This window comes from Gobio gobio (assembly GCF_949357685.1).
Source record: "Gobio gobio genome assembly, chromosome: 15".
Taxonomy (NCBI): domain Eukaryota; kingdom Metazoa; phylum Chordata; class Actinopteri; order Cypriniformes; family Gobionidae; genus Gobio; species Gobio gobio.
This window is the reverse complement of record NC_137108.1, coordinates 17,539,130-17,551,390: the sequence shown is the minus strand read 5'-3', so window position 1 is coordinate 17,551,390 and position 12,261 is coordinate 17,539,130. Positions and strand designations below refer to the sequence as shown.

Below are 12,261 nucleotides of genomic sequence, written 5' to 3'. Positions count from 1 at the left end.
AGAATCCTGCTGTACATAAAGCAAGATTGATTTTATAGTGTTTCCATGTTGATTCAGTGTTAAATAAGTAATTTAATTTAAGTTGAAAAAATATTGATTTTATGGCCATCTTGATCTATTTTTCATCATTGAAATAACATTATTTCAGGGTGCAAACCAGATGAAAAATCAATGTTAAATTTCAACATTGATTCAATTATATTTTAGTTGATGCATTAACATTGATTCAACGATGATTCAGTGTTGGTCTGCAATCTGGGGATCCATGCTTAAAAAAGAGAACTTGTTCTATATTAGAATATAGACTTATTTGTCCTCCTATCCTAGTTTTAATCTTGCAGATGGAAACATACGTCCGTGTCCAAGTTCTTTGAAGTATTCTAAACCCTAAAAGTAGCAAGACTCATGCTGCCAAGCAGGTTTGACCTGTAAGACATAATGTGAATCCATCCATCCATCCATCCATCCATCCATCCAGGGGCGTAGCCATCTTTTCAGAAGTGAGGGGGACAGAAATGTCAGGTGTAATACCGGTTCCCTTTCGTTCAGTCACTACGACGTACGTTAGTGACTAACGAATGGGGGTTTCGCCTAGAAGCCAATCACCTTCGAGGAATTTAACAGCGCCCAATGGCAGTGCCAATGCCATGGGCATGCGGAATTTGTATGCGTAACTCCGCCCCACCTCTTGGGCTCTAGCGCATGGCGCCTCGCTAACAGACATCTGCAGAGCTGCAGGCTGGGCGAAACCGAACACATTCGCCAGATTCTACAATCTCCGAGTGGAGCCAGTGTCCGACTATGTACTCGCCTCTACTAGTGGCCAGTAATGGACCAGGCTCAGGTGTCTTCGCTTGCTCGCCATTCCACTCCACAGACTGGATACGTGCGATATTTTCCTCAGGTGAGCTCCACGAGAGCCCTGAGCTCCTCCAGCACTGTCGACGCCGACATCAGTTCAGTCTGCCCTCTCGAGCCCAGACCCTCATGTCCGGCCAGGTGCTCCGGCAACCCCCACACGAGTATTTCCACCGTAAGCCTCCTCAGAGAGCAGGTGTCTTTCCCTTGGCAAGTCCCTGCCGCCCCTAGGGTTAAATCCACCTTCGGCTGGTACCCTAGAGTTTCCCATATGCAGCCCTCAGCGGGTCATATGTGTACTCTCTAAGTCCTCCCCATGGGTAGGCATTTTGGCATTCCCTCACTGGGATATGCTTCCCAGTGTACCTTGGTATTCCTGTGTTAAGTGGGAGTCCTACGGCCTTAAGTGGCGGGATCTCACACTTACGCAGGGCACTGGACGACAGCTGAGTGGCGCTGTAATATTGGAACCCCTATTCGTTAGTCACTAACGTACATCGTAGTGACTGAACGAAAGGGAACGTCTCGGTTACGTATGTAACCCTCGTTCCCTGAGGAGGGAACGGAGACGTACGTTCCTCTGCCACGTCAGCTGTGCTGCTGGAACGCGGAGTTCAGATCTTGGCTCCACAGCAGTTACATAATGCGATGTTGCCAGCGTACGTCCTAATATACCCACGAGGTGGGTCGGAGTTACGCATGCAAATTCTGCATGCCCATGGCATTGGCACTGCCATTGGGCGCTGTTAAATTCCTCGAAGGTGATTGGCTTCTAGGCGAAACCCCCATTCGTTAGTCACTAACATACGTCTCCTTTCCCTCCTCAGGGAACGAGGGTTACATACGTAACCGAGACGTTTTTTTCTGACCTTTGTCTAATTGACAGATTTAATTGATCTCATCTCTTGCTTTTAATTTCTAATCTTGCTCTTGATATTATGCTGTGTAAAAAAAAATATCACTGAATAAGGAAGAAAATATATAGTACCTATCAAAAGTTTGGAAACATTACAATTGATAAATGTTTTTGAAAGAAGTCTTCTGCTCACCAAGGCTGCATTTATTTAACAAAAAATGCAGTAAAAAAGTAATACAGTGAAATATTATCCCAATGTAAAGCAGCTGTGTGAATATATAGTAAAAAAGAAACAAATATTTATTCCTGTGATCAAAGCTGAATTTATCATCATTACTCCAGTCTTCAGTGTCACATGACCTTTCAGAAATCATTCTAATATGTTAATTTGATGCTCAAGGAACATTTATGATTATTATCAATGTTGAAAACAGTTGTGCTGCGAGCGAACCAGGCAGAGACGTGCAGGCAGAGCAGTCACAGACAGGCAGAAGCAGGGACGCAGCGGGCAGCACGGCACAGCGGAATCCAGGAACCAGAACGGAGATCACACAGGGGAAAACAGGAACACACGCCGACGAACACACACTAGGGAAGCCTGAATGATCTGACAATGAGAGTGGGTGAGAGAACTGCATATAAAGCCCAGTGATTGAGTGCAGCAGGTGGAAGTGATGAGCACCGTAATCAGTGGCCACGCCTCCACACAACCTCACAAGCACAGAGTAAAGGAGACAATGAATTGATGAAACGTGACAGTACCCCTCCCCCTAGGAGCGCCTCCTGGAGCTCCCAGGAGGACCTACCTGTCGATTGTAATCATCGATAAGGGAGTGATCCAGTATGTCCCTGGCTTCTGACCCAACTTCTCTCCTCCGGACCGTAACCCTCCCAGTCCACCAAGTACTGGAATCCGCGTCCCCTCCGCCTAGAGTCCAGAATACGATTTACCGTATATGTAGGTTCCCCATCTACGAGTCGCGGCGGGGGGGCGGGGGTAGGGGGCGGAACAAGCGGATAAATGCGAGCATGAAAAACGGGCTTTAATTTGGAAACATGAAAAACGGGGTGTATCCTCCTAGTTTGAGGCGGACTGCCACCGGACTAAGAATCTTGGTGACAGTGAATGGGCCAATGAATTTAGGAGCTAATTTATTACTTACGGAGCGGAGAGGAATGTTCTTTGAGGAAAGCCACACTTTTTGACCCACAACGTAGACGGGAGGCTTAGACCGGTGGTGATCGGCTTGGGCCTTGGTGCATCTACCCACCTGATGCAGAGTCTCACGGGCTCTGCTCCAGGTGTCGCGACACCTCTGGACGAAGGCGTGAGCGGAGGGGACCGCGACTTCGGATTCCAGACTGGGAAAAATTGGTGGCTGGTACCCTAAGCTACACTCAAATGGCGAAAGGCCCGTACCTGACACTGGTAACAAATTATGTGCGTACTCAATCCATGAGATGCGTTGGCTCCAGGAGGAAGGATTCTTGGAAACCAGACATCGTAACCCTCTCTCAAGGTCTTGGTTAGCCCGCTCAGTCTGGCCATTGCTCTGGGGGTGAAACCCCAAAGACAAGTTAACCGTCGCCCCAAGTAATCTACAAAACTCCCGCCAAAATTTGGACACAAATTGGGGTACCCTGTCGGAAACCACGTCCATCGGGAGGCCATGTAAACGAAAGACGTGATCGACGACAGCTACCGCTGTCTCCTTGGCAGAGGGTAATTTAGGCAAGGGAATAAAATGAACCATCTTCGAGAACCGGTCCACGACGGTTAAAACGACCGTCTTGCCCTAGGAGGGCGGGAGGGCGGTAATAAAATCTAGCGCAATGTGGGACCAGGGTCTCGAAGGGATCAACAGCAGTTGAAGGAGCCCATCGGGAGGGCGGTTAGATGTCTTACCCATGGCACAGACTGAACAAGCCAAAACAAAATCTCGGATGTCACGAGCCATCCCAGGCCACCAGAATCGTTGCTTCACCAAAAATTTGGTTCTATTAACCCCTGGGTGACAAGCTACATTGGAACAGTGACCCCATCGTACCACGTCAGACCGAACTCCCTCAGGTACAAATAATCGACTCGTTGGTCCACCGGGTGGAGGCATTACCCCTTCTAAGGCTGATTTAACCTTCGATTCGACCTCCCATGTGAGTGTGGAAACTAAGTCTCTCTGGTAAAATGCACTCGGGAGTAGACGGGCGTTCGGAGCGATCAAAAACGCGCGATAAAGCATCAGGTTTGATGTTTTTACAACCCCGGCGGTACGAAAGAGAAAAATCAAAATGTCCGAAAAAAAGAGACCACCGAGCCTGCCTAGAGTTGAGTCTTTTGGCAGATCTGATGTACCCCCGACCCCTCTAGCCAATGGCGCCACTCCTCCAATGCAAGCTTTACAGCCAACAACTCTCTGTTACCAATGTCATAATTGCGTTCGGCTGTAGACAGACGGTGAGAAAAAAACGCGCAAAGATGCATCTTGTCATCCGAGGAAGAGTGCTGGGAGAGAACTGCTCCTACCCCCACCTCTGACGCGTCCACCTCTACCACGAACTGACGTAAAGGATCAGGGGTGACAAGAATGGGAGCCGAAACGAAGCGGCTCTTAAGTTTGGTAAATGCAGCCTCGGCTGCACCAGACCACCTGAACGCCATTCTGGGAGAGGTCAACGCAGTCAGAGGCGCGGCTAGTTGGCTGAAATTGCGAATGAAACGCCGATAGAAATTGGCAAACCCCAGAAACCTCTGTAGGGCCTTACGGGAATCTGGGCTTGGCCAATCTATCACAGCCTTAACTTTGTCAGGGTCCATGCACATTCCCTCGGATGAGATGATATACCCTAAAAATGGAACAGACTGTGCGTAAAACGAGCACTTCTCCGCCTTGGCAAAAAGCCCATTCTCTAACAACCTCTGTAACACTAGTCTGACGTGCTGGACATGTTCCTGGAGAGAAGAAGAAAAAATCAATATGTCATCCAGGTAGACATAAATGAACTGGTCAACCATATCTCCCAGCACGTCATTGACTAGTGCTTGGAAGACTGCTGGGGAGTTAGACAGCCCGAAGGGCATGACTAAGTATTCAAAATGGCCCCTGGGGGTATTAAAAGCAGTCTTCCATTCATCCCCCTCCCTTATGCGCACCAAATGATAAGCATTGCGTAAGTCCAATTTCATGAATATGGATGCTCCCTGTAACCTCTCAAAGGCTGAAGACATCAACGGCAAAGGATAAGTATTCTTTACCGTGATGTTATTCAACCCTCGGTAATCAATGCAAGGTCGCAGAGAACCATCCTTCTTACCCACGAAAAAGAACCCCGCCCCCGCTGGAGAAGAGGAAGGGCGGATGAACTCAGAAGCTAGAGAATCAGAAATGTATTTCTCCATGGCCTCCCTCTCAGTAGTAGAAAGTGAGTATAACTTTCCCTTAGGCGGAGACTTGCCTGGAAGTAGATCTATGGCACAGTCATAGGGACGATGAGGAGGAAGAGAAGCAGCCCGGGACTTACTGAACACCTCCTTCAGGTCGAGATACTCCTCCGGCGCGTTTGATAAATCCATTGTCTCCTCCTGAAACACAGAACTAGACACAGACGAACGGGCAGACACAAGACAAGAGGCATAGCACTGATTACTCCACACTGTGACTGTGTTGTGTCCCCAGTCAATCCTGGGGTTGTGCTTCTCCAGCCAGGGATGACCGAGGACAATAGGTGCGAGGTGAGGGGAGTCCGTGAGGAGGAACGTGATGGTCTCAGAGTGATTGCCGGAAATGGTGAGTGTAATCCTGTCTGTGGTGTGTGTGATGGTGGGTAATGTCTGACCATGGAGGGCGTGTACGGCAATGGTGTTGGAAAGGGGAGTGATGGGGATCTTGAGTTGATGTGCCAGTGAACAGTCAATGAAATTACCCTCCGCTCCGGAATCCACATGGGCTTGACAGACGTGGAATCTGTTGGCCCACTGCAGTCTTCCCGGAAGGAGAGTCGCGGACGAGGATTTCCCCAACGCAGCTCCACCCGACAGTAACCTCCTCTCTACTGCCGGGCTCGATCTTTTACTGGACACTGGTTGAGGAAATGCCCCGCTGCGCCACAGTAAAGGCATAGTCCCTCCGCTCGACGACGCTCCCTCTCCTCCCGGGAAAGCCGAGCTCTGCCTACCTGCATGGGCTTGGGAGCGTTGGTGGAACTGACCGTGTCAGCGCCAGGGAACTTGCGGAAATCCGTGGTCCTTCTCATACGAGGCCGTTGGTTAAGTGACTCCAGACGTGAATCAACACGAAGCGCCAGTGTCATGAGTCCGTTGAGATCCGAAGGCAGGTCCAACACATATACCTCTTGCTGAACACGGTCAGCCAGCCCATGCAGGAAACGGTCCCACTGCGCTTCCTCGTTCCATCCACACTCGGCGGCCAGGGTCCGGAAGTCAATGATGTAGTCGGAAACGGGTCTGTTGCCTTGCTGAAGTTCGGCGAGCCTATGAGCCGCCTCGCGTCCCGTAGCTGCTCGGTCAAAGACCCGTTTCATCTCCGCCTCGAGTGCGTGGAACGAGGAACAACACGGATCTTGATTCTCCCAAAACGCTGTTCCCCAGCGTGCCGCACGCCCTGTCAGAAGGTTGATCACCAACGCCACCCTGGATGCTTCTGTGGAAAACGAGGTGGGTTGCAACGAAAAAAATAAAGAACATCTCGTTAGAAATGATCGACAGAGGTCGGGCTCACCCGCATAACGTTCAGGTGTTGGGATCCTGGGTACGTGCGGACTGATGTTACTTGGTTGCTGGGGAACCGGCGGTGGTGGTGGTGGCGCAGTGGGAACTCGTAGTTGTTGAACTAAGGTCGAGAGCTCGGACACCTGCTTTGTCACCGCCTGCACTGCCTGGTCCGTGGCGATCGCTTGCTGATCCTGTCGATCCATTCTCAGGTTACTTGAATTGAGATAGTCCTGGAGCTCGGTCATTCTCGCTGGATCCATTTCAATGGTCAGATCATTCTGTTACGGCTGCGAATGAGAGACAGGAGGATCCAATAGCGATTCAGTAAACACTCATTTATTAGTTTATTAGACAGTACGTCGAACAAAGTCATCAAAAGAAGCAATGGAACAGATCAGGCGAATCCCCGTAGAGTGGCAGGTGTAGGCGAGCGAACCAGGCAGAGACGTGCAGGCAGAGCAGTCACAGACAGGCAGAAGCAGGGACGCAGCGGGCAGCACGGCACAGCGGAATCCAGGAACCGGAACGGAGATCACACAGGGGAAAACAGGAACACACGCCGACGAACACACACTAGGGAAGCCTGAACGATCTGACAATGAGAGTGGGTGAGAGAACTGCATATAAAGCCCGGTGATTGAGTGCAGCAGGTGGAAATGATGAGCACCGTAATCAGTGGCCACGCCTCCACACAACCTCACAAGCACAGAGAAAAGGAGACAATGAATTGATGAAACGTGACAAGAAGATACTAAACATTAAAAAGGCTGTCAGTTAGCACTGCATTATTCATATACTTTATTGTCAATAAATACTCAAATATAGATGGCTGGAAAAACACAAACCATATATTGTCGCAATTGTGTTTGTTGTCCCGTTTCATCAGTCATAGCGATTCTTTTTATTCAGCTGCTGCTACAGCGCTGAATGCCTTTGGAACGTGACAGGGTTTTACTTTTACGTATCAGTTTTGTTTTTTCTTTGAGAGCGCGCCCTATGGCTTAGAGTGTGAATTGGAGTGTTAGCACTCCATAGTGTTCAGATCGCCTCATTTTTGGATACGAATAAAATGACAGGTCACGTATAGATTATTTTGTGTCTTTGAATTTAAATCTAGATTTATTTGCGTTGGCTTCTACGTAAACGAACTTGCTTGTGTAACAGACGTAGGCCAGTAAGAGCGGTGCGACTAGACGTTGGTTCGAATCCCGCATGGAGCGGGTCGACTAGGACCGGTGCGACCCGGTAAAAGTGCGGGGGACGAATGTACATTTTATTAAAAGTGCGGGGGACATGTCCCCCCCCGTCCCCCGCGTAATCTATGCCCATGTCCATACCAAAGGCGACCTTTGCATCATGACTTGAGGTCAAAGGCCTATTTTTTGGGCTTAACCTCCCTACTATAACTCTAGACTAAAGGTAATGGCTTTCTTCAGTGGAGCAGGCAGGAGAGAAAGGCTGGGTGTGAACATCAATGACATTGAACAGGTGCTGGGTGAGGAAACAGGCTTGATGTTGGACTGGACCAGTGGCGACAAAGACAACATTGCTGGGCGTGACCAGTAGCAATGAAGAAAAGTCTGTGCAGAACAGGACCACCAGAGGCAGAAGAGGTTTGTGTGCGGGGGTCAGCTTTTCCTCAGCTTCCTAGTCGATTAGCTACTCTTCCTCTTCCAGATCCACTTAGGGTGCTTTCACATCTCTAGTTCGGTTCATTTGGTCCGAACCAAGGGCAAACAATTATACATTGTGGCATTTTTCAGCTTTTTTGGTTCCTTTTCACACCACACTGATTGCTTTGGTCCGAACCAGTTGAAACGAACCAAAATGCAGTCACATGACAACATCCACATCACTCATTGGCCATGGCGTATTTCCTAAACTGCTTTTACGAGTTTATGAATTTATTACAGCAGCTGGTTTAGTCCAAAAATTATCAGTACTTTTTGCAGTTGGGTCTGTTCGAGGTCGGATCACGTTCTCACTAACGAACCACTCCAGAGTTCGTTTGAAAGCACAACGAGACCACCTCTTCAAGGAGGTCCCGGTACGATTGTTTGGTCCGCTCTTGGTGCGCACCTGAGTGTGATTGCTGCTTTCACACCTGACCAAACGAACCGCACCAAAGGGGAAAACGAACTAGTACAATTCAACCAAACTAAATGAGACAGGTGTGAAAGCACCCTTATTCTCCCATTGGCATGGGTGTAATGACCGGCTCACACACCTGGTCAGATGGGACCTCAGACACTTCCTCCAAGACGAACAAGACTACTGGCTCTGGCTCCGTATCTGCGGTGGGTGTGGAGATAGTCAAACTGGTTTATTAAATAAAGAGTAAAAACTTAGTTTAAGGTCCAATTCTCACTATTAACTAGTTGCTTATAGCATGCATAATATTAGGATATTGGCTGTTTATTAGTACTTATAAAGCACATATTAATGCTTTATTCTGCATGACCATATTCTACATCCCATACATAAACTTAACAACTAATTTACTAGCTATTAATAAACAGTAATTAGGATTTTATTGAGGCAAATGTCATAGTTAATGGTTAGTTAATAGTGAAAATTGGACACTAAACTAAAGTGTGAGCAAGCACAACGAAACAGCAGGCATGGCACAAACATTACCGGACAAGGAACTGGATAAACTGGGGGACTTAAAGGGACAGTTCAACCAAAAATGAAAATTCTGTAATTTATTCACACTCAAGCTGTTCCAATCCTGTATGTTTTTTTATACTTCTTCTGCTGAATACAAAAAAATATATATATGAAGAATGTCATTAACAAAACAGTTGATGGGACCCATGACAGAATTTTCATTTTTGGGTGAACTATCCCTTTAAATACACAAGGATAATGAACTCAAATATGAACAGGTGTGCTAATTACAGTTTTTCTCAGTCGCTTTGGTACATTTCTCAGATCAGAATTGAAATTCTCAAAACTACCTGTTCAATTCTCACATCATTGTGTCACTTGTGCACATCAAAAAAGCAGTTTCTCATTTCTTTGAACAAGTTGCAAATGCTTGTGTACATCCATGCAAATGATTATGTACAATTCTCTGCTGTTTCCTACATCATCAGTTGCTTATGTCATGTTGATCAAAATGTATTATATTGGGTCTCTGTTGAATAGTCTCACCCCCCACAACATTTAGGCATTAGTTCATAGCATAAGTCTTTACATGCAAAATGGTTGAACAAGTTGTCATAATATGTCAAGCATATTTCTATACATTTCCGTTAGACGTTCATATTTCTACTTTTGTTTTTCAGTTTTTTTTTCCTTTGTGCTATGCAGTGCTGTCTTTTTCTCTCTGTATCGCAATGACATGGTCTGTCAACAAATTACAGTACAAACAGTAAAAGCGTAAATGTGAATCTTGTCCAGTCTCTTACAATCAAACTCACACATACACTAAGGTTTAACCAACAATTTACAATAATTGTCATCAAAACTTTAGCCATAGTTTACATTAGAACATCCCTCCAGAGTACACTGTTATATTGACAACATGACTAAGCAATTTGACTGTCTTATCCGTACACAATGATACAAGGACTTGTCATTCTGATGGCACTGACATGTTCATTGACACAGATATTTACTTTTGAGAGATGAACTAAGGATTTTGAGCAAGAGACTGGCTTTTGCAGGTAATCCATGGTGTTTTGCTATTTGTACGAATTGTTTTGAGAAATGCACTTACTGTTTTGCAAATGTCGAGGATGATTCGAGAAATGTACCAAAGCGACTGAGAAAAACTGTAATAAAAACCCATATAACTAACAAAGAGCGGAGGGAAAGATAACAGATAATGAAAAGAAAAAAACTCAAAGTTTGTGAAAATGAAAGTCAAACACACCAATACTGACACACATAACGTACTATTTATAGCTGTATATTACTGCCATACCATCATGTTGATATATTCATCTCTGGCTGACAACAGAATACTTGTTATGCATTACAAAGCATTCCTTCTGAGGTGTGTCATACAGTAATGAGAAAGAAACACAATACTTTGTCCAATAGAAGAGGTTTGACTGGTAGGAGAAAATAAAAGCAGGTAGGTTAAACCAGCAGACCAGACTCCTCAAATATCAACCATATCAAGTGTAACTGCAGGTAATAAATTTCTATATTTCTAAAACAATATCATTTAAATTCCAGTGATTGTCTTTTATCATCTTCAAGTCCATGTAAAACACTGGGTTACACTTTATTTTAAGTGTCATTGTTACAGTGTAATTATATAATTAAGTACTGAATAATATTAATTAATTACATGAACTTACTGCAGGGTTAAGATAGGAATAGGATTTGTTTGAGGGTGAGTTGCATGTAATTATGCATCATTTACTGTTATTACTAAATGTAACATATGTAACAAGGACACTGTAAAATAAAGTGTTAAACACTGATCATAATTAAGCATTTTTAGTCAATATGTAATAGAGTTAGATGTTTGGAAACTGTTTGAGCTTTTCATCTGATGCAAAGCAGACTTCAAGCTGCAGCTTCAACTGAATACTGGCATGCAGTAGGAATCCAATTCTTAAAGTACTGTTCCATGATCACACACCTCATCTTTTTTTTTTTTTTTTTTAGATTATTGGTGTGTGCTGCTGGATAACAACTTTTTCCAAAATGTTGCATCTTATTCTGGTTTTGGCTGGAGCTTGTACAGTGGGCATGACCATGCGTGAGTATCATTCACCACTCATGAGATTGTCCAAACTCTTTCATTGTGGAACATCATCAAACATGCAAAATGACACTGCAAAAAAAAACAAAAAACAAAAAAACAACCTGTTTTGAAAACTTGAAATAAAATAAAGACCTGCTAAAAATTCTGGAACATGTAAAACTACACTATGTATATTAGTCACACAGTAAATACAGTGACTAGTTACAATAACGTATCTAGAACATTTATTTTAAGCTATTATTTAAACAGACAGGCTTATAGCTGTTATTCTCTCTTTCAGCTTTACCTGATTTTTACTCTTACTCCCCTGCTGCTGGGGATGGCAGTGGGGTTGAATTTTCCACTGCACATGAGGGTCGCATCACTGGAGTTAGAGTCTGGGAATACAGTGGCGCATACATTATTGGGTAAGTTAACCCATGCATCCAGACTGAAAGATCATGCATCCAGATCAAATGAGTGAAAAAGTTTATATTATATACTTTTAAATATTATTGACTTAATGTTGAATCATTTAGGAAGTAATTTGGAAGTTATCTGTTTAGAATCCAGCTGAGTTACGATGGTAATTGGACAACACTGGTTAGTGCAAACTATGACACTCCACAAGAGCTGACACTCCTTGACAATGAATCCATCATTCAAGTCTCTGGAAAGTATTACAGTGGCTATATCTATGAGCTTATGTTTGTCACTAGTAATGGGCGCTCTCTTAAAGTGGGGCAGCCTTATGGAAACTCATTTAACTTCTATCCAACCCATGATGGAAGTGAGCTGCGTTTTCTCAGTGGTCGACAGAATGGAAATGGCATCACCTCTATTGGGGCTCATTGGGCTCTTTACAGTGTGGCTTAAGACTGTCTCAGCTCAGTTCAGTCTCATTTTACCTTATTTCTGCCAACATTAAAGAAACTTCTGATTGTTTTATCTGTACTAAATTGTTATATACTAGATTGCTATGGCTATTACTTGATCTTGTTGTTTTGTTTAAATGAGCTTGTTCTGTTTTCTGTAGGTTGCCTTTTTTTTTTAAATGTACACTTAGATGTACCATGGCCCATTGGTTTACTTTCAATAAAACATATTTCAACT

General features: G+C 44.9%; 1 protein-coding gene across 1 annotated transcript; it reads left to right on the top strand.

Annotated features, from left to right (window-relative positions):
- The first annotated feature begins 10,506 nt into the window (after positions 1 to 10,506).
- On the top strand, positions 10,507 to 12,261 carry LOC307139030 (zymogen granule membrane protein 16-like). Its single transcript, XM_079837806.1, has 4 exons — positions 10,507 to 10,586; positions 11,070 to 11,163; positions 11,450 to 11,576; positions 11,715 to 12,261. The coding sequence occupies exons 2-4, from the start codon at positions 11,109 to 11,111 to the stop codon at positions 12,022 to 12,024; spliced, it is 492 nt and encodes a 163-aa protein (XP_079693932.1). The 5' UTR covers positions 10,507 to 10,586; positions 11,070 to 11,108; the 3' UTR covers positions 12,025 to 12,261.

Coding starts and splice junctions, on each gene's coding strand:
- LOC307139030 (XM_079837806.1), top strand. CDS start 11,109: ATGTTGCATCTTATTCTGGTTTTGGCTGGAGCTTGTACAGTGGGCATG. Junction 11,164..11,449: donor TACAGTGGGCATGACCATGC/GTGAGTATCATT, acceptor TCTCTCTTTCAG/CTTTACCTGATTTTTACTCT. Junction 11,577..11,714: donor AGTGGCGCATACATTATTGG/GTAAGTTAACCC, acceptor TTATCTGTTTAG/AATCCAGCTGAGTTACGATG.